Source organism: Mustelus asterias, chromosome 1 (genome assembly GCF_964213995.1).
Source record: "Mustelus asterias chromosome 1, sMusAst1.hap1.1, whole genome shotgun sequence".
In the NCBI taxonomy this organism is placed as follows: Eukaryota; Metazoa; Chordata; class Chondrichthyes; order Carcharhiniformes; family Triakidae; genus Mustelus; species Mustelus asterias.
Genome location: NC_135801.1, coordinates 50,109,712 through 50,134,291, shown reverse-complemented (window position 1 = coordinate 50,134,291; position 24,580 = coordinate 50,109,712). Strand labels below are relative to the sequence as shown.

Sequence of the window (24,580 nt, the reverse complement as noted above, 5' to 3'; positions counted from 1 at the left end):
CTGTAATGAAAATGAAAATATATTTTTTGTATAGTGATAAAACTGAACTGAGTATTCTAAGTGAACTTTTGTTAATTGCTCTGTCAAGTTGTCTGGGCATCAACATTTTTTTTGGCTTTTGCAAAGTTTTGATGAATTAAATAAGGATAAATTAATTCCACTGGCAAGAGTATCAAGAACTAAAGGAAACAGATATAAGGGAATAATTAAGGGAAGATGGGGAGAATTTTGTTTATACCCTGCTGTGATCCCATATTATTCTCAGCCAGGATTAACTCCATTCAGTTCAGGGCTATGAGCACTCGTAGCACTTCACATTCGAGTCCATCTTTGAAAGGGAGGGCAATAAAGAGCTGCTGTGGTGGTTGCAGCACTTAAAGGAGCAGGGTACCAAATATTGCAGCCACTGCACACAGTTTGTAGCAGCAATGTTTAAGGGAACACCCGAATGTCTACAGAATTAAAGTCTTCTCTGGTTTTGATCCTCCAAGTGAGTGCTTGATGAGAGCCTCTATTAGTGAGAAGTTATTCCCATGAGGCAAACCTACAGAAAAAACAGAGGGAAGTCCCACAAAGGCTAATGTCCCACTTATTTATAATATTTTACAAATGTTTACATATGACATAAAGCTGGATGGGAGGGTGAATCGTGAGGAGGATGCAGCGATGCTTCAGTGTGATTTCAACAAGCTGAGTGAATGGGCAAATGAATGGCAGATGCATTATGATGTGGATAAGTCTGAGGTTATCCACTTTGGTATCAAAAACAGGAAGACAGATTATTGTCTAAATGCCTATAAAAGAAGAGAGGGGAATGTGCAACGAGACCTGGTGTCTTCGTACACCAGTCGCTGAAGGTAAGCATGCAGGTGCAGCAGATGGTAAAGAAGGCAAATGGTATATTGGTTTTCATAGTGAGAGGATTCAAGTACAGGAGCAGGGATGTCTTGTTGCAATTACATAGGGCCTTGGTGAGACTGCATATGAAATATCGTGTGCAGTTTGTCTTCTTATTTGAGGAAGGATGTTTTTGCGATAGAGGGAGTGCTGAGAAGGATAACCAGAGTGATTCCTGGGATGGCGGTACTGATGCATGAGAAGAGATTGACTCAGTTAGGGTTATATTCGCTGGAGTTTAGAAGAATGAGGGGAACCGCATAGAAACATTTAAAATTCTAACAGGACTAGGCAGGATAGATGCAGGAAGAATGTTCCCGATGGTAAGGGAGTCCAGAACCAGGGGTCATAGTCTAAGGATATGCCTAACCTGTACATCTTTGGACTGTGGGAAGAAACCCACGCAGAAACGGGGAGAATGTGCAAACTCCACACAGACAATCACCCAAGGCCAAAATCAAACCTGGGTCCCTAGTGCTATGAGGCAGCAGAGTTAACCATTGTACCATTGTGCTGCCACCAAGAGCAAAAGGCAATTCTGGAGGTGCCCATTAATTAAGCAAAATCATTTTAAAACTCTGAATTCCTAATTTTCTGCGATTTACAGACATTTTTATAATTAAACTGAATTGAGAGTAATTTAAGACAAACAGTCTCTGTCATGCTTCAGTTATCTACTTTGAAATTATTCTGATCAATAAAACTGTTTAAAACTCTTCAATTTTAATAAAGAAGAATTTAGATGAAGGGTTAGATGAACAGGGTTGGAGGAGGCTTGTGTGAAACATAAACACAGACATGGACCAGTCTCGGCCTTTTGGCTAAGATCAAGTGTAGTATCGACATGCTGTGCTTGGTTGAAGTCATTAGGTTACATTTTAGCTTCATTTGAAGCAATTTTTAAAAGCGGCATCTCGGCCTTTTGGCTAAAATGAGATCAAGCCTTGGAGGAGGAGCTCTGCCTACTCTGCCTACTCCAATCAGCTTGGATCACGTAGATCAAGCCCAAGACAGGAGTTGAGTCTTGTCAGCTTGGATCGGGAATGTCTCAACTTGTTGAGACTCTGAATTGGACTTGATTTGATTGAATTGGAATAAAAATACAAAAATACAAAACCAAATGTTCTGTTTCTGCACTGTAAATTCTGTGTTATTCTATATAATTTAATATTCTATCTGATTGAACAGCAGTATAATGGCCATGTGAAAGCCAAAAGCATTTCTGCTGTCACTCAGTTCGAATTTTGTCTCTAAATTTGATACCAACATTCCTGGGGACCCAGAACCCCTGCTTCATGTGAGTCTCTGTACAATTTATAGCCACATTCTTTCTAGGTTTAACCTTCTCCCCATTTAGAATGACCAGAAACAGCCATTGCACAATTCCTCAAAGCAGCTGCACGCATTTTCTGACCTCTGCAATGACGTTTTGTTTAAAGTGTTTGTTCCAGTTTGTGAAGTGCAGCCTGGTGATCCCTTAAAGCATTAAGGGCTGTGAAAATTGTCTGTATCTACATTGACCTTGTTACACTGGGATCACAGTTTATTCCAACTACCAAGATAAATTTATGGTCAAAAATTGACCATGGAAGAGAGAGTTAAAAGAATTTCTTCAACTAATCTATTGTGATTAGTTGTGGAGTGGTTGCACTGCTGCCTCACAGCACCAGGGGCCTGGGTTCAATTCCAGCTTTGGGTGACTTTCTCTGTGGAGTTTGCACATTCTCCCCGTATCTGCGTGGGTTTCCTCTAGGTGCTCCAGTTTTCTCCCACAGTCCAAAGATAGGTGGATTTGTCAGGGGGACTAGCAGAGTAAAGACATGGAGATAGGGGGATAGGGCCTGTGTGGATTGTGGTCAGCGCAGACTTGATGAGCCGAATAGTCTCCTTCATTGTAGGGCTTCTATGATTCTATAACCCAACCTTTAAGCTAATATATGCTTCTCCCATTGTACTGTATTTTAACAATTAATCTGGTGTAAAAAAGGACTGATTGCTTCATTAGTGCTAATGTTAGATAGACAGTTAGGGGTTTTCAGTTATAAATCAAAAATGATTGAGTGAGCATAATTGAGGGTTAAAACAGACACTGACAGATGATCTAAAATCACCAGCTGGACACAGGTACATTTGACCTGACTTCAGAAACATGTCTCTAACATGAAGAGTTCCTTATCCATTACCTCCCAGGTAGCCAGGTACCATGGTTTCCTACAAAGAACATCTGCTCCAGCGCTGCCAAATACACTATAGGTTGCACAGTCAATTTACAACTTTAAAGCACATTTTTTGATTATCAATGAGTCAAATATCTGTTCAAAATAAAGCAATATCATGTACAGATGTTGAAAAAAATTAAAATAACATGGATGCTGGAAATCAGAAATAAAAACAAAAATGTTGGAAATGCTCAGCAAGTCCGGCAGGAGCTGTGGAAAAAGAAACAGAGTTCAGATTTCAATAAACTTTCATCAAAATTGCATTTCTTTGATCTGATGGTCTTTCATCTCAATAATGTAATTGACCTTGAAGTGTTAAATCTGTTCCTCTCTCCACACATGCTGCTTGAGCTGCTGTATTCCAGAATTTTCTGTTTTTAGAAATATTCATTCCTTATCGAGCATTGTTTTAAATGTTCCTGGGTGCCAGAGGCAAGGATATCTCGGAGTGGCTCAAGGGGGAGGGTGAGCAGCCAGAACTCATTGCACACATTGGCACAAATGACGTTAGTAGAAATAGGGGTGAGGTCCTGAGGAGTGATTATACAGAGCTCGGAAAAAGATTAAGAAGCAGGACCTCGAGAGTGGTAATCTCTGAATTACTTCCAGTGCTGCCTGCTAGTGAGGGTAAGAATAGGAGAATATGGCAGATGGATGCATGGCTAAAGAATTGGTGCAGGGGGCAGGGATTCAGATTCATAGATCATTGGGATCCTTTCTGGGGCAGGAATGACCTGTTTAAGAGGGACGGGTTGCATCTGAACTAGAAGGGGACCAATATCCTGCGGGGCAGATTTGCTGGTGCTACAAGGGAAAGTTTAAACTAGATTGGCAGGGGGTGGGATCCTCAGCAGCAGGGAAGCAAATGAGGGGCTGAAAGGAGATGCAGTACTCAGCAGCAACAAGCTGAATTGACATTATAGGCAGAAGCACGACAGAGAGCGGGGAAAATCTTTGGATTATATTTCATCTATTTCAATGCAGGAGGGCTGACAGATAAGGCTGATGAACTCAGGATAGGTATGGGGACTGGGATATTATAGCCATAACTGAAACATGACTAAGGGAGGGACAGGACTGGCAGCTCAATGTTCCAGGATACAGGTGCTTTAGGCAGGAAGAGATGGAGGAAATAGAGGAGCAGGAGTTGTATTCTTGATGAAGGGGAGCATCATGGCAGTAGTCAGAGATGAAATAACTGAGGCTTCATCAAACAAGGCTTTGTGGGTGGAACGAAGAAATAAGAAGGGGATGGTGACCTTATTGGGGTTGTGTTGGTGATCGAGGGCGAGGGGGCAATTGGCGGGGATCTTCAGTGGTGGTGGACAGGGAACTCTGCAGAAGAAGTGGGAGGGAGGAAACTCTGCCTGGGGAGGCGAAGAGGGAGAGAGGGAAAGGAACACTGCTGGGAGGGCAATTGGGGTGCGATGGAGGGAACTCTGTCAGGCGGGCGATCAGCGAGGTGGGGGGGGGAGGGTGCAGTGGTCCCGATGTCCATGGGTCAGGTGGGGGTTGTGGCAGCAGGAAATCTCCCTATCGCTAGGAGACCGGGGCGCCTGCACAATGGCGCTCCTAAAACTCAGCAGCATGCTTCCCCGGCGAACATTTGCTCCACCCCATTTGCTGGCAAGAATGGCATCCTGGTTACTTTCTTTGCAGCCAGTGGCCAGAATTCTCTGACCTTGCCTATGCCTGTGATTCTCTGGTCCTGCTGCAGTGCATGGAGATTTGGCTGAGCACCAAATTCTCCGTTCTCACTGGCAGCGGTGGCAGGGTGTATGAGACCAGAGAATCTTGGCCAATACCTCCATTAGATCAGTGCACCCTCAGTACAGTCAGTCTAGATATGCTCCACAGTGAAGTTTGAAACCCATAACCTTCAGACTCAGTGCTGAGAGTACTAGCAACTGAGCCATGGCTGTTACAGACATGATTAGCTTACAAACTCAACTTGCAAATGCAAAAATGAGACTTCTGTTCTATTAATGTTCACCTTGCTTATTGATAAGACCTTGATAGATACATTAGAAGTTTAAGATTTCTTGTTCAAGATGTTAAAAATGACCACAGAGAAAAAAGATTGGCTTTATATGTTTAGGGATTGATTGTTCAGCTAATGTTTACTGACAGACTTGTTGAATGAGGCCTCTGGATTGTGGAAGCCACATTTATATGCTCATAAAATACCACTTTATTATGTGTTGGTGTCTTAACCTCTTTCTGCATGCACCTTGCTGAGTCACTTTGTCTTTGGTTATAACAAATGAGGACAATTCAAATGACTATGAAACCACTGTTGATTGTCGTAAAACCCACCTGGTTCATTAATGTTCTTTGGGGAAGAAAGTCTGCCATCCTTACCTGGCATGGCCTACATGTGATTCCAGAACCACAGCAATGTGGTTGATTCTTAAATGCCCTCTGAAACGGCCTAGCAAGCCACTCAATTGTATGCAATTGCCACAAATTCAACAAAAAGGAATGAAACTGGACGGATGACCCGGCATTGACCCAGGCACCCGAAACAACGACAAATCCAACTCTATCAACCCTGTTAAGTCCTCCTCACTAACATCAGGGGACTTGTGCCAAAATTCAGAGAGCTGTCTCGCAGGCTCGACAAGCAATAGCCTGCCGTAATCATACACACAAAATCATACCTTACAGATAAAGTCCCAGACACCACCATCACCATTCCTGGATATGTTCTGTCCCACCAGCAGGATAGACTCAGCAGAGGTGGTGTAGTGGTATACAGTTGAGAGATGTTGCCTTGGGAGTTCTGAACATCAACTGTGGACACCATGAAGTCTCATGGCACCAGGTCAAGCATGGGCAAGGAAACCCTTTGTTGATTACCACATACTGTCCCTCCTCAGCTGATGAATCAGTACTCCTCCATGTTGAACACCACTTGATTTGATTTGACTTGACCTCATCCTCACCAACCTGTCTGCCGCAGATGCATCTGTCCATGACATTATCAGAAGGAGTGACCACTGCACAGTCCTTGTGGAGATGAAGTCCCATCTTCACATTAAGGATACCCTCCATCGTGTTGTGTGACACTTCCACCATGCTAAATGGGACAGACTTTAAACAGATCTAGCAGCTCAAAACTGGACATCGATGAGGCGCCGTGGGCCATCAGCAGCAACAGAATTGTGCTCAACCACAATCTTTAATCTCATGGCTTGGCATATTCCCCACTCTACCATTACTACCAAGCCAGTGCAGCAACCCTGGTTCAGTGAAGAATGCAGGAAGGCATACCAGGAGTAACACCCACATGCCTAAAAATGAGGTGTCAACCTGGTGAAGCTACAAAACAGGACTACTTGCATGTCAAACCACATAAGCAGCAAGTAATAGACCAAGCTAAGCGATCCCACAGCCAAAGGATCAGATCTAAGTTCTGCAGTCCAGCTTCATCCAGCTGTGAATGGTGGTGGACAATTAAACAACTCACTGGAGGAGGAGGCTCCACAAATATCCCCATCCTCAATGATGGAAGAGTCCTGCACATCAGTGTAAAAGATAAGGTTGAAGCTGTCACAACATTTTCAACCAGAAATGCAGAGTGAATGATCCACTTTGGCCTCCCCAGAGATCCCCAGAATCACAGATGTCAGTCTTCAGCCAATTCAATTCACTCCATGTGATATCAAGAAACGGCTGTAGGCACTGGATGCTGCAAAGGCAATGGGACCTGACAATATTCCAGCAATAGTACTGAAGACTTGTATCCCAGAACTTGCTGTGCCCTGGCCAAGCTGTTCCAGTATAGCTACAACATTGGCCTCTACCCAGCAATCTGGAGGTTGCCCAGGTACATCCTGTACACAACAAACAGGACAAATCCAACCCAACCAATTTCTGCCCCAGCAGTCTACTCTCAATCATTAGTAAAGTGATGGAAGGTATCATCAACAGCACTACCAAGCAACACTTACTCAGCAATAACCTGCTCACTTACATTCATTTTGGGTTCTTCCAGGGTTACTCAGCTCCTGACCTCATTACAGCCTTGGTTCAAACATGGACAAAGGAGTTGAAATACAGAAGTGAGGTGAGAGTGACTGCCCTTGCCATCAAGGCAGCATTTGACTGAATTTGGCATCAAGGAACATCAGTAAAATTGAAATCAATGGGAATCGGGGAAAACCCTCTGCTGGTTGGAGTCATACCTGGCACAAAGGAAGATGGTTGTAGTGATTGGAGGTCAATTATCTCAGCTCCAGAACATCACTGCATGAGTTCCTCAGGGTAGTGTCCAAGGCCTAACCATCTTCAGCTGCTTCATCAATGACCTTCTTCCATCATGAGGTCCAAAATGGGTTGTTCACTGATGACTGCACAATGTTCAGTATCATTCATGACTCCTCAGATACTGAAGCAGTCCAATGTTCAAATGCAGCAAGACCTGGACAATATTTAGGCTTGGGCTGACAAGTGGCAAGTAACATTTGCGCCACACAAGTGCCAAAGAATAACCATCTCCAACAGGAGAGGACCTAAACCATCACCCCTTGACATTCAACGACATTACCATCGTTGGGTGAGTCCCCTACTGTCAACATCTTGGGGATTACCATTGACCAGAAACTGAACTGGATTAGTCATATAAATTCTGTGGCTACCAGAGCAGGTCAAACTAGAACTCCTGTGGCGAGTAACTCACCTTCTGACTCCCCAAAGCCTGTCCACCATCTACAAGGCACAAGTCAGGAGTGTAATGGAATACTCTCCACTAGCCTGGATGGGCTCCAACAACACTCAAGAAGCTTGACACCATCAGGACAAAGCAGCCCACTTGATTGCTCCCCTTCCACAAACATTCAATCCCTTCACCACTGACAAGTAATGGCAGCCATGTGTACCATCTACAAGTAGCACCGTAGGAATACTGAACCCCACCACCTGGAATTTCCCCTCCAAGTCACTCAACATCCTGACTTGGAAATATATCGTCATTCCTTCTGCGTTGCTAGATCAAAATCCCGGAACTCCCTCCCTAACAGCAATGTGGGTGTACCTACATCTCAGGGATCTCAGGCAGTTCAAAAAGGCAGCTCATCACCACCTTCTCAAGGGCAACTAGGAAAGGCCAGCAATGCCCACATCCCATAAATGAATTTTTAAAAATTCAATTTCATAACATTTGTGGGTTGTCCCAAACATTAAAGGTAAACATATAGGGGATGTGACCGACTAGACTGTGCATAGGCACACAATTGATAGTTTAACATCATAATCTGACATAGATTTTACACAGTGAAAAAAGGGTACCTCAAACTTCATCAATTTAGTAAATTAATTGGATCCAACCAAAGCATCTTAAGTACATTTGCAGAATCCAATATTTGAAATACCTTGTACATGAATACTGTAAATTAGAATTAAATCTTACTCATGATGGATTTATATCCAATTATTTAATTTTGCTTTGTTTGATCATTTTTCCCATATAAATGGCATGTTTAAAATACATTGTTGGATCATGATACGTTAATGGGATTAGTGGGTAAATATGTAGGAATATGGGGGTAGGGCCTGGGTGGGATTGTGGTCGGTGCAGACTCGATGGGCCGAATGGCCTCTTTCTGCGCTGTTGGGTTTCTAAGATTAATGCAACTTGGGTCCATCAAAGGGCAAAACACGTGAGAAATAATCTCACTTTTCCCAGTGCTGTCTGACTGTAGACATTTTGTGACAATGTGATCCAGATATATGCCCACAAAATATAGCCAGTTAAAAAATTCATATGTGCAGCAACTTACCGAAACTGAGCCTGTAAATGATGCATATTTATTTACCATATTAAAACAGCACATCTTCAGTTCCATGGTCATCAACTAACTGTGACAGTGGTAAGAACATAAGAACATAAGAAATAGGAGCAGGAGTAGGCCATCTAGCCCCTCGAGCCTGCCCCGCCATTCAATAAGATCATGGCTGATCTGAAGTGGATCAGTTTCACTTGCCCGCCTGATCCCTATAACCCCTAATTCCCTTACCGATCAGGAATCCATCTATCCGTGATTTAAACATATTCAACGAGGTAGCCTCCACCACTTCAGTGGGCAGAGAATTCCAGAGATTCACCACCCTCTGAGAGAGGAAGTTTCTCCTCAATTCTGTCCTAAACTGACCCCCCTTTATTTTGAGGCTGTGCCCTCTAGTTCTAGTTTCCTTTCTAAGTGGAAAGAATCTCTCCATCTCTACCCTATCCAGCCCCTTCATTATCTTACAGGTCTCTATAAGATCCCCCCTCAGCCTTCTAAATTCCAACGAATACAAACCCAATCTGCTCAGTCTCTCCTCATAATCAACACCCCTCATTTCTGGTATCAACCTGGTGAACCTTCTCTGCACTCCCTCCAAAGGCCAATATATCCTTCCGCAAATAAGGGGACCAATACTGCACACAGTATTCCAGTATATTTTATGTACTGTTCGAGTCATTCTTCATTCATTATTGTTTATACTGGGGGCCAATCAAATATTATCAAAGGGTGCTGGATTTAAATGTCAAGTAAACTTCACACCACAGAGATTCAATTTCTTCCACTTGGTTCAAAGGCACCTTTTCCAATGCTTAGCATTTACTTTGCTCACAGTAAGCCTAACAGTTTCAGCTAACGTACTTATTTGACTTATACTTGACCTATGTACTACTGAAGTGTCATGACTCATTGGTCTACCCCAGGATACCAATATAAATTGATAACATTCCAATCTCTTTGGCCAACCAAATAAACTAAATCAAACTAACGAGGGGACAAATGAAAATGGGCAGCTCCCAAAAGGAAGGGAACCACCCAAAGCAAAAGACAAAGTGGAAAGGAAACTTAAAACATCAAATCAAAATGTGAGTAAAGCAGTCAATAATGCACCCCAGTCCCTGTGGTGCCCAGTGGGTACGGAAGGCATTAATGGTACCCTCGGACACTGCAGGGTCCTTCTTCAGGGACACCCAGCTGCAAATATGGCCATGGTAGAGGGGCAGACATTCGGGTCAAACAACCCCCTCGGTCGCCCACTGCCCGGACTTGTAGGTGGCAAGCTTTGCCAGACCCAGGAGCAGGTTTACGAGGAGGTCCTCTTCCTTCCCTGCGCCCCCTTCGCATCGGGTGATTGATAACATACCAAGATCTGAGGATGCTCCTTCCAGTGAATTCTCTCAATGATGGGGCAAGTTAACGAGCACAGCTCAAACTACAATTTAACAAGGCAATTATTGCTCCGCCTTATCAAAGGACATAATTTCCTCTGTGACAGGAAGTTGTCAAGAGTAATTCTTAGACATTGTAAATACAGGCATAAAACAAACACAAGAAGGGCCATCTATGGCGATTAGCATTTTGTGTTCTAAGTGCACCTAATAGATGTCTGACCTCAGATTGGGAGAGACCATTTATCAGGTGTGACCTCCTAAAACAGACATTTATCTCCTTGTTTATGTTAATAATTGTCCTAACACCTGTTCCGGAACCCTAAGTGGAGCAGACTGGTAAGAAAGCAGTCTGGGACTACTAGAGCTGGCCCCCATACTTTGCTGTCTTCCATCTGTTCCTGCTATTGATGAGGCGGGCAACCTGAATAAAGTGCTTTGGAATGTTCCTGAAAGCTACAATAAAGTGCTATTTTAAATATGAGCATTTGTTTTCATCAGCAAAACAAAAGCAAAAAATGCTTCTTAAGAGATCCCTATGTAAAACAAAATCATTGGACTTCTATAATGTGCTGCTGATGTTGCATTTTGTTTCTTTAAAGAGGTAATGTGTGAAATGTAGATTGATCCTGCTCAGTGGGCTAGACTTTCATCTGGGGTCAGGAACCTGACACCCAGATCATGATGTGGAGATGCCGGGGTGAACACGGTAAGAAGTCTCACAACACCAGCTTAAAGTCCAACAGGTTTATTTGGTAGCAAATACCATAAGCTTTCGGAGCACTTCTCCTTCGTCAGATGGAGTGAAAATGTGCTCTCAAACAGTGCAAACAGACAAAATCAAGTTGCAGAATACTGATTAGAATGCGGATCCTACAGCCAACCAGGTCTTAAAGGTACAGACAATGTGGGTGGAGGGAACATTAAACACAGGTTAAAGAGATGTGTATTGTCCAATACATTGTATTGTGTTGCATTGCATTGTACTGTACAATACACATCTCTTTAACCTGTGTTTAATGTTCCCTCCACCCACATTGTCTGTACCTTTAAGACCTGGCTGGTTGTAGGATTCACATTCTAATCAGTATTCTGCAACTTGATTTTGTCTGTTTGCACTGTTGAGAGCACATTTCCACCCCATCTGACGAAGAAGCAGTGCTCCGAAAGCTTATGGTATTTGCTACCAAATAAACCTGTTGGACTTTAACCTGGTGTTGTGAGACTTCTTACCCAGATCATTTCCAGGTTCCAACCCTGCATTGTCTGTGTCATTGATGCAAAGCTATTTTAATATGTAAACCCTCTAATTGGGCCAGAGCTGAACTTGGTGTCGAATTAGCAGTGCCAGCCACTGCCTAGAGGCAGAAACTGCCTCTCGAATGCAAAACCAAAAGGCAGTCAGCAGCCATGACTGGGCTTGCTGTTGTTTTACAGATTGGAGCAGTCAGGAGAGCAGAAGGCCTGCAGCCTCACAGTGCATACAGCTAGCCAAACATTAATCACCAGGTATTTGATCCACTCTGCTCAAGCAATTATCCTTTTTTTCGAACATTTTAGTTCAGCAGCAATATGAATTTTGATCAACAAGATATAAAGGGGCAGGCAGTAAAAGGAGCTAATCTTGGGCTGAATGGCCTATTCTTGCTCCTATTTCTTATGTTCTTACTCCCTGCAATACTCCAGATCGGTATACACTAACATGTATTAGACCATTCACTCTTCCCATTCATTGCTTAGAAAATCTCCTTGGCTGCCTCGAGGCCATTATCAAGACCTTCAATGAGCTTAATGGCCAGTTAATTGGAGGTGAGTGAGCTATCAGCTCCCATACCCTTCTCTTGTTACGAAATTTGCAACACATTTCAGAAGACTGACACGACATCCAGGAGCGCGATTTGCAAAACCCAATCTTGCCCCCATGGTGGTTTGAAAATCTGACCAAAAATGTGAAGTGGTGTACGTGCGAAGTTGATTAAAGAACGGCCAGAGAGACTGCTGACACTCATTGGACAGACCTGCAAATGCAAAAAAGCCACTTGGTCAAAGTATCAAAACACAAAAGGCATCATGAATTAGCACATCTACCATAAGTCACTGAGAGGCAGAAGGGTGATTTAAATTATAAAGGAAACATAACTTGCAATTATTTGGACTCAGAAATGTGTCACTATTCCTTCATCACTGTTACACCCAAATTCTAGAATTCTCTATCGAGCAGTATGTGGTTATACCTTCACCACGCAGACTGCAGCAGTTCATGAAGGTGGTTCAAAACCACCTTCTCAAGGGCAATTTGGTATGGGCAATAAATGCTGGCCTTGCCAGCAATGCCCACATCCTGATTAAAATATTAAACCAATTCATGTACATTGATCAGTTCTGCAATATTGTGTTGAATATAATCACATCAAAGTTATTAATATTCACATTTTACATTGAACCAGTAGGAAATAAAAAACATACTTTTTAAAAATGAACTTCATGACAGGAATTATATTTTGAAATTGTATTGTTAGAACTCAGATAATCTTCAAAATTTCGTCATGTTGGACATGAATGCTTCCAACAGATTAGAGTCTTGCAGCTATTCCTCGTATTTCTTTTACTGTCATCATTTTGTATCGGTGAATTTTATTTCTGCACGACACAACGTTTGAAGCAGGACCAAATTTATGAGCACACTTCAGCAACAAAGCTTCAATTTGCAGCCAATTGCACCATATAATGGTATGTCAGTTCTATTTATATGCACAGATAGAATAATATGCTTAACCTGGTTCCTTTTAAAAAAAGCCAGAGATGGGATTCCAAGATTATAGATGTATGTCCAAGGTCACCATTGTAAGGGTAGAATGATACCAGACTGGCATAATACTGACCTCTTGAGCCAATGTTAATGTCGTTTGGTTGAAATCGACTGACAGTTGTTCCATGTTGAAATCCCAATTATAAGCTTTCATTTTGGTTTAGTGACAAGCATTGCATGTCTCAGTAAAGAATATAATATGAGAGACTCCTTTACAGATGTGGTGTTTGCATACTCTGGATGAAATTGCATTGCATTCTCTTGGCTTGCTGAAAGATACTCAATTTGTTTTGTCTGAGACTAGCACAGGTATTTCAGGCATGTAGCACTCCTGGTCTGAGAATTTAAAGGTATCATTTTGTAATATATGTACCTTAGCTGTAGAGAACCACAGTGAACTTTACAATTGGTTTCCACTTCATGCACTCTTACAGAGATATACTCCTCAAGGTAGTCTTCAGAAATCTTGAAGTATTTTGACAAAAACATTTACCACATTAAAAAAGAAATTACAACTAAGAGGAAATTTAAATTTTCAGTAGTTTGACACCTAACATTGTTTAGATTCAGGGGAGTAAATTTCAACTTTAGTGGGGAGTGAAGATGGGGTAAAAGCATCAGATAACAGATCGACCACCCATATAGTGCCAACCTGTGTGTGGCACAGTGGTTAGCACTGCTGCCTCACAGCTCCAGGAATCTGGGTTTGATTTCAGCCTTGGGTGGCTTTGTAGAGTTTGCACGTTCTCCCCATGTTTGCGTGGGTTTCTTCTGGGTGTTCTGGTTTCCTCCCACAGTTGAAAGGTGATGCGCGATATAACACACGAGAGGCGTGATGTACTCGGGAAATAAAGGCTTTTATTGACAACAATAACAGAGCTACCATATACAGTACACGATCCCAGACTAAAGGGTCACCAGGCAGAGCAGTGACCTTTATACCTCTCCCAGGAGGCGGAGCCGACTGGGGTGTACCATAACAACTATATTAACAGGTAGAACAGCCCAACCCTAACCCCAACAGTAACATATATACAGACTCATAGTACTGGCCAGACCATGGCTCAGCACTACCTAGTGGGAACCAACAATGGTTCACCACATTCACCCCTCCTTTGAAAACAAAGGCCGGCAGGGTACAAAACACAGAACAATTGTTCGTTTGTCTATAAGTTCAAGCGGTCTGGGGGACCGCACCGTCGCTGTGACCTCCTCAACACCGGCGATGACACCGGTTCAGGCAATCGCGGTGACGTTCTCTCCAAGGCGGTGTCCAGCGACTCCTCCAGTGCCTCACGGGCCGGTAGACCCCGAGGTGGTGACAATCCGCTGAACTCGGGCACGCCTTGAAGTGGCGACCATCTCCTGGACTCAGGCAAGCTGTACACGGGAGTAGGAGGGTTAAGTGATGGCCCCGATACTGCCCGCGCCGTGTCAGGAGGGGAAAAAATGGTTGGGGGGTCCCTAACAGTAGGTGTGGGAGCGACAGGGTTCCCAAGTCCCCTGCTGGCGCCAGATCTCGAATCGAGACCGTGTCCTCTCGCCCGTCAGGATATGCCACGTAGGCATACTGAGGGTTGGCGTGGAGGAGATGGACCTGTTCAACCAGAGGGTCGGACTTGCGGGTCCTAACATGTCGCCACAGGAGGACAGGTCCTGAGTACGTCAACCAAGACGGTAATGAGGTCCCAGAGGAAGACTTCCTAGGGAATGAAAACATTCTCTCATGAGGAGTAGCATTGGTTGCCGTACACAGGAGTGAGCGTATGGAGTGGAGCGCATCAGGGAGTACCTCTTGCCAACGGGAGACTGGAAAACCTTTAGACTTCAACGCCAGGAAGACAGCCTTCCAGACTGTAGCATTCTCTCGTTCGACCTGTCTGTTACCCCTTGGGTTGTTGCTCGTGGTTCTACTAGAGGCAATCCCGTATGAGAGCAGGTATTGCCTCAAGTCATCGCTCATGAACGACGAGCCCCTATCGCTGTGGATGTAACAGGGGTAACCGAACAGGGTGAAAAGATCACAAAATGCCTTGATAACCGTGGCAGCGGTCATATCAGAACAGGGAATGACAAAAGGGAATCGTGAGTACTCATCAACCACATTGAGGAAGTACACGTTCCGATCTGTCGAGGGAAGGGGGCCCTTAAAGTCCACACTCAGTCTTTCGAAGGGACGAGTGGCCTTAACGAGTTGTGCCCTGTCAGGTCGGTAAAAGTGCGGTTTGCATTCCGCACATACCCGGCATCTTCTGGTTATGGACGTGACATCTTCCACCGAGTAGGGTAGATTCCGGGCTTTTATGAAGTGGTAGAGCCGAGTGACCCCCGGATGGCAGAGGTCATTGTGGAGAGCCTGCAATCGATTCTCCTGCATACTAGCGCATGTTCCACGCGACAGGGCATCTGAGGGCTCGTTGAGCTTCCCTGGACGATACATGATATCGTAATTGTAGGTGGAGAGTTCGATTCTCCACCTCAAGATCTTATCATTCTTGATCTTACCCCGTAACGTGTTGTTGAACATGAACACCACGGACCGCTGGTCCGTGAGCAGAGTGAACCGTTTGCCCGCCAAGTAATGGCGCCAATGCCGAACGGCCTCCGCAATGGCCTGGGCCTCCTTTTCCACCGCCGAGTGTTGAATTTCAGGGCCTTGGAGGGTGCGAGAGAAAAAGGCGACGGGCCTGCCCGCCTGGTTAAGTGTGGCGGCCCAGGGCGAAATCAGATGCATCACTCTCCACCTGGAAGGGGATGGACTCGTCGATAGCATGCATCGTGGCTTTCGTGATGTCGGCTTTTATTCCTGCAAAGGCTAAGCGAGCCTCTGTTGTTAGGGGAAAAGAGGTAGACTTGATGAGCGGACGGGCTTTGTCTGCGTAATTGGGAACCCACTGTGCGTAGTATGAGAAGAAGCCTACGCATCTTCTCAGTGCTTTGACGCTAGTGGGCAGGGGAAGTTCGAGGAGAGGACGCATACGGTCTGGATCAGGGCCAAGGACCCCGTTTTCCACCACGTATCCGAGGATAGCTAGGCGGCGCGTGCGAAATACACACTTCTCCCTGTTGTAGGTCAGATTCAGGCGAGATGCAGTGCGTAAGAATCTAAAAAGGTTGGCATCGTGGTCCTGCTGGTCATGGCCACAGATGGTGATGTTATCCAGGTACGGGAAGGTAGCCCGCAGCCCGTTCTGGTCCACCATTCGGTCCATAGCACGCTGGATGACCGAGACCCCATTCGTGACACCAAAAGGAACCCTTAAAAAATGGTACAGGCGACCATCCGCCTCAAAGGCCGTGTATTGTCGGTCCTCTGTGCGAATGGGGAGTTGGTGGTAAGCAGATTTTAAGTCGATGGTGGAGAACACCCGGTACTGCGCAATCTGGTTGACCATGTCAGATATGCGCGGGAGGGGATACGCATCCAGCTGCGTGTATCTGTTGATGGTCTGACTATAGTCTATGACCATCCGGGGTTTGTTCCCATTCTTAACCACCACGACTTGCGTTCTCCAGGGACTAGCGCTAGGTTGGATGATCCCTTCCTTGAGGAGCCGCTGAACTTCAGATCGAATGAAGATCCGATCTTCAGCGCTGTAACGCCTGCTCTTTGTTGCGATGGGCTTGCAGCCTGGCACGAGATTCTGGAATAGGGAGGGTGTGGTAATCCTAAGCGTTGAGAGGCTACATGTGGAGCGCGTTGGGCAATTTAGAGGCTGCGGGTCTCCCACTGAAAGCGGAGGGAGTGGCCCACCGTACTGCAGGGTTACACTCTTCAAGTGGACCATAAAATCTAGTCCTAGGAGTATTGGCGCGCAAAGATGCGGTAACACAAGGAGCTTGAAGTTCTCGTAGACTGTGTCCTGCACTGTCAGATTGACCACGCAACTCCCTAGCATGGTGACAGACCGGTACCTTGACGCCATCGAAATTGTCTGCTTGACAGCCCAAATCTGGAGACCACACCGCTTCACGGTGTCTGGATGAATGAAGCTCTCCGTGCTCCCGCTGTCAAACAGACAATAAATCGGGCGTTTGTTTACCTGTATGCCCATCATGGACTTGTCGAGTCTGTGAGGCTTGGCCTGGTCCAGGATGATCGACGCCACCATTGGTTCATGGGCGCAACTGCAGGCAGCTGAGAGGGTTGATGAGGACCCCTACTGGTCATTCGCGGACGGTGCCGACCAAAATGGTTGCCCCCAAAGGTCGCACATGGCCGATGGCGCCAAAACCTGCGGCCCCTGCAGGTCACACGTGTCTTGCGACTCCGTCGTTCGGAATGGCGACGTCCTGGAATCGCACGTGGCAGAAGACCTTGAAGACACAGAAGACAAGGAGGCCGGCTCCGGGGAGTCACACGCCGCACTGCTGGTCTTGGATGAAAGTTTGGACCGGCATACCTTGGAATAGTGCCCCTTCTTGCCGCAGGCGGAGCACAACACCGCTTTAGCTGGACATCGCTGCCGAGGGTGTTTCACCCCCCCCACAGAAGTAACACCGCGGGCCGCCTGGAGCTGCTGCCGTCGTCAGGTCCGAGGCTGGGAACGCAATCGCGCAGTTTTTCAGTCCCGCTGAATGAAGTGGGGTCAGTGACTGCCCATGCCACGCTGTCTCCACGTGGTCGTCGGGGTACATCGCCAGACTTTTGGAGGCCGTTTCTAGAGCGTCAGCTAACTCTATGGATTTAGTGAGATCGAGGTTACCTTGCTCCAACAGCCGAAGGCGGATGTACGACGAGCCGATTCCCGCCACGAACGCATCTCGAGCTCAGTCGTTCATGTACTGGTCTGCCGACACTGACTTGCAGTTGCAGGCTCTGGCTAGCTGTTGAAGCTCGCACGCGTACTGTTCCGTCGTTTCGCCGGGCTGCCGCCGTCGAGTGGCTAGAAGGTATCGAGCATGCATCTCATTCGGCGGTTTGCTGTATCACTTCTTGAGAAGCTCGAGGGCCCCTTTGTAGTCGGTGGCCGCACGGATCGCTAGGTATACAGCGTCGCTTACCCTCGTGTGAGGTTACGGGGATAGAGTGGAGGTGAGGGCCTAGGTAACATACTCTGTCAAAGAGTATCTCAAATGACCTCTTCTGCACTGTGGGGATTCTTTGATTTACCCTGTTTGATTTCTCTTCCCATTAAAATCTATTACTGTCAGTTTTGTACCTATGCTGAAGTTGAATTTCAAATTTTCCAACTGTGGCCTGTGGACCTCATCAGGTCCACAAGACCTCATGATCTGACTTTCAAATGAAGGCAACTCAAGTCTATTTTCTTTTGTTTTTCTTATTTATTGATATTTTCCGTTTGAATTTCATGGGCCTGAAGGCTTGCTTGAAGTACTGCTTGAAGTACTTGCTTGAAGTACTTGCTTGTCAAGTACTGGCTTGTGAGTACTGATTTCTACTGCCTCCCGAAGATACACAAGGCAAACACACTCAACTGACGAAAGAGCAGCAAGCGCTCCAAACGCTAGTGGCTTTTGCTACCAAATAAACCTGTTGGACTTTAACCTGGTGTTGTGAGACTTCTTACTGTGTTTACCCCAGTCCAACGCCGGCATCTCCACATCCTGAAGGCTTGCACAGGGCTTTTTGATGTATCATTATGGATAGATCTGAATTTAATTTGGTTGAGTTGGCATTGTGTGTAGGGGCATGGGTTGGCATGAGTGTTATTTGCCATTGTTGTAACTCTAAGTATTGTTAAGTTATTTTACTCCTTTTAAGATGGGTGAGAGCTAACTCATGATGTTAAGTCCTCATTTGAGCAAATTTCAAAAAATCGTGCTTTGAACATGATTTAATCAGGGAGAAGTTTGCTCTCAGCAACTAAGTCCTTCAAATAAATATTAGGAAGAATTAAGTGATCACTTTCAGTCCTCCATTTCTCTCCCTGGAAAATCTCTGAGACTAAACAAGTTTGTTTGGAACCTTTTTATAATATTTGACCCCGAGATGCACTTTTGACCTCATACTCACACCATCACTAAGAGCACCTATTTCCACCTCCCTAACTTTGTTGAACTTTTCCCCAGTCTAAATGTATCTGCTGCAAAATCTTCACTCATTATTTTGTTACCTTCACTAATCCAATGCATTCCCGGCTGGTCTCCCATATTTTACCTGTCATAAACTGAGATCATCCAAAGCTCTGCTGCCTGTGTTTTAATTCTCACCAAAATCCATTCACCTATCCACCATCTTCTCACTGATCTATGTTGACTCTGGTCAAGGAATATCTTGGTTTTAAAATTCTCATCCTTGTTTCATATCTCTCTCTGTTTTCGCCCCTCACTATCTCTGTAATCTCCTCCAGTTCCAGAATCTTTCAGGATATCTGTGCTACTCTAATATTAGTCCCCTGAACATCCCTGGCTTTAACATCTGCACCATTGATAGTTGTACCTTCAGCTACCCGGGCCCCAAGCTCTGGAATACTCTCCCTATGTGCCTCTGCCCATTTGCTTTAATTTCCTCCTTTGAGACATTCCTGAGAACCTAACTCTTTGACCAAGCTTTTGGTCACCTGACCTAATATCCCCTATGTGGCTTGGTGTCATTTATTTATAATGCGTCTGTAAAGTACCTTGGGGCATTTTAATACATTAAAGGTGCTATGTAAATATAAGTTATTGCAGTTGTGTCCAGGTGTGGAATTTGACAGTATATTTAAAAACCCAAGCAAAAGTTCAACTAAAGATGAAGATAAAAGAAATAATGAGGTCAACATTATTCATTTTACTTAAGTACATGTTTGTATATCGAAGACAAAACTGAGTATTATGCAAATCAAGACAAGAGACTTTATGGTGAGAATATTGTCAAAGATCAAGCTGAATCTTGCTGATGTCCTTGGATCAGTAAGCTGTCTTTGGGTGTTAGAACTGGCGCCCAAAGTTCAACTTGCTGTACTGCTTTTTAAAATTCATTTATGGGATGTGGGCATCTCTGCCTGGGCCAGCCCATCCCTAACTGCCCTCCATTTCAGAGGGTATTTAAGAATCAACCACATTGCTGTCGACCTGGAGTCACATGTAGGCCAGACCAGGTAAAGATGGCAGATTTTTTTCCCTAAAAGACATTAGTGAACCAGATGGGTTTTTATTGACAATCAACAATTAGACTTTTGGGCAGGGGTGGGGGGAGATGGGGGGGGGATTCACCAGCCCTGTTCGCTGCTGGCAGAAATCCCAATTCTCCACTGAATCAGACATTGGGGCTAAAATCAGGATTCCAGCTGGGTACGAGGGCTATTGTGATTCATCTGACCTACCTGGCTAGCTCTAATCGAATTTCTACCTGGAGTGGGCAACGGCCTGTTCAATATACAAACTGGCTAATTGTAATACATTGGGACCTAGGTTCGATTCCCGGCTTGGGTCACTGTCTGTGCGAAATCTGCATGTTCTCCCCGTGTCTGCGTAGGCTTCCTCTGAGTGCTCCGGTTTCCTCCCACTGTCCGAAAGACGTGCTGGTTAGATGCATTGGCCATGCTAAATTCTCCCTCAGTGTACCCGAACAGGTGCTGGAGTGTGGCGACTGGGGGATTTTCACAGTAACTTCATTGCACTGTTAATGTAAGCCTATTTGTGACAATAATGAATAAACTTTTAAAACTTTTAAAAATCATTTAGTGGGTTTCATAGCTCACTGGCTCGCCACCATGCACCCAGCCCCAGCAGGAATTGCACCGAGTGGGAATTGGTGTTGGTCATCATCAAGTGGACCTGGTGTGCTGGATCCCAGGGTCCAGGGGAGCACCACCAACCCCTCAGCAAAGAGGAGTATCCTCCCACCAACACTCAAACACCTGTCTAATTGTTCATCCTTTTACATAAATATGAAAACAACATGCTCTCTTGTATTACTGCTACAGGCTTCTATCATAATGCTATCTCACATTGTTAACTGGCTAGTCAAAGTGATAGTTTGTAATTGGACATTCATTTTCATGTACTTTATTTTCATGCATTTTTTTTGCAGCAAACCTTGGCCAAGAGAACACGGACAACCTTGATGACTGGAAGCCTCCAGGCTCTACTTTCACTGATATTGACCTGATGGACTGTGTCACTGTTCAATGATTCACATGTCCGTGCTCAGAATATTCTTGGAGATGGGTGAGCTCTTGTTCCTCTCTTCCAGGGACTGATAATAGTCCTTCTCATCCCTTGTTGTTTTGCCTTTAGTTTAATGCTGTAGGCATGTATTTATGTTTTGGCATGAAAATTGATACATAATATAATCATAGTCTCAAAATACAATACATATAAAACTAATCACATAAAGAATATTTCACGATGCTTTATAAAAGTGACCATTTAAAAGTTCTTGGATCCGAAGACTGTATCTTTAAGGAAATTAAGGATTCTTGAGGGAAAAATTTGCTCTGATTCTCAAGTGACACAGGAGGACCAGTTCCTATTCCTTGGCAGATTGAATCACCTGAGTACAATTCATAGGGGAAAACTGATTGTGCAGGGTTGCATACTCAGGGGGGAGCTCGGTCAGGTATATTAATTTAAAGATCACTCTCAGATTGATTTTTCAATCCATTATTTTAACCAGTAACTATTATCCTCACCAGTTTTTCTTTCAAAGTTAATTTAAGCACAAAAAGCATTAAAAGGAAAAGTAGATTTAAAAAATCTTGACACAATCTGGTTATAATGTGGGATTTCTTGCAATCAACTGCTCTTGAGGCAAAGTTCATAAATGTATTTAAAAGATTAGCTGCTTAGCAAAAGAGGAATACTGGGGAACAAACAGCAGGAGAGTGGCTCATAATATTAAAATATCGCAACATAGATCCTAGTGCAGAAGGAGGCCATTAGGCCTATCGAGTCTGCACTGACTCTCCGAAGAACATCCCACCCATGACCCACCCCTCCCACCTCCTGCCGTAACCCCGCGCATTTGCCCTTTACCATAGCTAATCCACCTAACCTACACACTTGGGACAATTTAGCGTGGCCAATCCACCTAACCTGCACATTTTTGGACTTTGTTTGATTTTATAAAATCCTGTGCTGTGGCACACTTCACTTAATTCCCTCCAAGGTCCAGCAATAAATAAATGAATGTTAAGTTGTGGTTTATTGCTTGCTATGTTATTGATTTCTGTCATGAATCATGTGTCTGATCACTGAAAAAATGTGAATCCCTGTAGATAGATAAACCAATAGTCTCTGAGAATGACTTCAATCAGGCATCAATATCAAGGCTGAGTTAATATCAAAAAACTGTTGAAATGAGTGACAAAAGTAAGCATTTAGAAAGACTGTTCTTCAGCCATCCACCGTTTCCTTTTCAAAGATGAATTGAGACCTTGGTCTTGGGTCTTCTCAGGAGAAAGCTACCGCCTGCATTCTACACAATGCCTCCTTTGTTTAATGTACATGATCACTTCAATAAGATATAATTTACGAGTGGCTTCATCGAGCTGACATGTATCAACAAGACAGTAGCAGGAAAATGTATGTGTAGTAACACTGATCTGGAGAAAGTCACTTAGTAATTGAAGTGGCCCATATTATTTCTATAATATGGTTTAATGTAGAATGAGGAGAAAAATGTATATACAGATTACTTTCTCTGATGGGCCTCAGAGAGGCCAATCTACAATAAGAATCATCTTCCTGCACTGCACTGAATCATATTCAGCACTGCTGTTAATATTTCAAGATACATTCATGTACCAGTTAATATTTTGATGTGGTACTGTGCCATTTCATAAAATTATTTCTCATAAAAGAGTCCTGTTGACTGACCAAGCTATTCTACACAAGTCTTAAAATCCCTAGACTGGAGGACACATTGGGGGTGGGGTTTTTTTGGCAAGGGAACTTGAATGTGCTGATTTTCTCCTTTCTGTGAACTGTTAACAAGGAGGTGGAAGCATCAGTGCAGTAAGGAATAAGCGAAGAATTTAGGATGATGTCTGATTCAATTCTGACATTTCCACCCTGAACTCTATCGTTCTGAGAAGCACCTGTATAAGGCAGTATTGACCTGATGATAGAAGAATGAGTGAAGTCTTAGAGAGAGAGAGAGAGGCAGCATAGCAGCTTTGTGTTCAAAAAGGTTTTTGTTTGTAGCTTTGCTTGACCTACATCTTTCTGTAAAATTATTTTTGCCTTTTTTATCTGAAGTCATCAGCTTTAAGTGTGGTCCTCTTGGAAAGGATTAGCAACCAGCAACACTTGGAATATACACTCGGAAAGTTATCAAACTGTGATACCTGAGGGAAATCCTATGTTTTCCTTAATACAGCAAAAGTAGGAAAGGGAGCAGCAGATTGTTCCATGGGAAGCCCATTGGCAACAGCAGCAAAAATTCAGACCCTCCCAGAGAAACCCCTACTTACTGAGCTTTCAAATCTAGGTGGTTCTTCTTAAACCTTGTTCTAGAGTTATGCCACCAGGAGGCCATGCTTCAAACCTCTGCCTGAGATGAACGAAACTCACCATTACTGCCAGAACTGCAGTTTGGACTCACAATCAGGACTGCACTTACTGAGAAGTTAGTTCATTCCAAAATGTGATTGGTGATTTCTGCCATAACATGAGTTTTCATGCATTCAGAATGAGATAAGTCACAAATACTTTGTTTTGCCAGGGTTTCCAACTTCAATGCTTCCTCTCTTTTGAATGAGATGCGAAACACTCTCTCAGGAGAACATAAATGACCCCACAGGAATATTTTGCAGAAGAACAAAGGAATTATCTCCAGTGACCTGACTGATATCTATCCCTTGTTCAGCATCATAGAAACAGATTATTTACTCATTGTAATGAATGCACATTCACAGACTTCATCAGCAACACAAAAGATTTTTATTAACAAAGAAAAACTTTTCAGAAGCTGGCGGCCCCCTGGTCCCCCCAGTCCCTAAATGTCTTCTACATATCTTCAGACTGTCTTCTGTCCAAGAGAGGACTCCACTCCCTGGGGTGATTACCTACTCTCAGTCACAATTGGTCTCTCAATCCAGGTGACCCTCTTCTGCTGTGCTGTCCTTAAAGTGACAATCACCACAGTCATTATCCCATTTCTGTTGGTGGAAACTATCCCGACTGCACCATATTTACAAGGGTCTTCCTTTGGGGGGTGGGGTGTGGGGAGGGGGTGGTCAAGAGCACATCTGAATCAGATAGCTGCTTCAATATTGTATGCAAATTAGGGTCGTATAACATACCATAAAATTCCAGTATAAATTTTGAGGGGCCTCGAGGTATAGTGTGCAGTAATACTGGGGAGAGGAAAATATCCAAAAACTATTAGATGAGACTAAGGGAAGTGGGAGTCTTGCTCCATTTCCACAACAATAATGTGGATCACTGGCAAAATCCAACAGCACAGTGATTGGACACTCACCCCCAGATCTCACTTCCTGCTGGCTGGGTCTCTCTCTGAACCACCTAATATCACGCCACCCTAAAGCCAGCAAGTTGCAGTACAATTTTAACAAATTAGAATTTTAC

The 24,580-nt window shown here is 44.3% G+C and overlaps 1 protein-coding gene across 2 annotated transcripts in view; it reads left to right on the top strand.

Moving 5' to 3' along the window:
- LOC144491796 (uncharacterized) overlaps positions 1–24,580 on the top strand; it is a 287,453-nt gene that overhangs the window by 155,470 nt on the left and 107,403 nt on the right. For both annotated transcript variants that reach the window (XM_078210123.1, XM_078210181.1), the window contains exon 6: positions 21,081–21,217. In XM_078210123.1, the coding sequence (XP_078066249.1) occupies positions 21,081–21,181 (101 nt within the window). In that variant the 3' untranslated portion in view covers positions 21,182–21,217. The remainder of the gene's footprint in view (positions 1–21,080; positions 21,218–24,580) is intronic.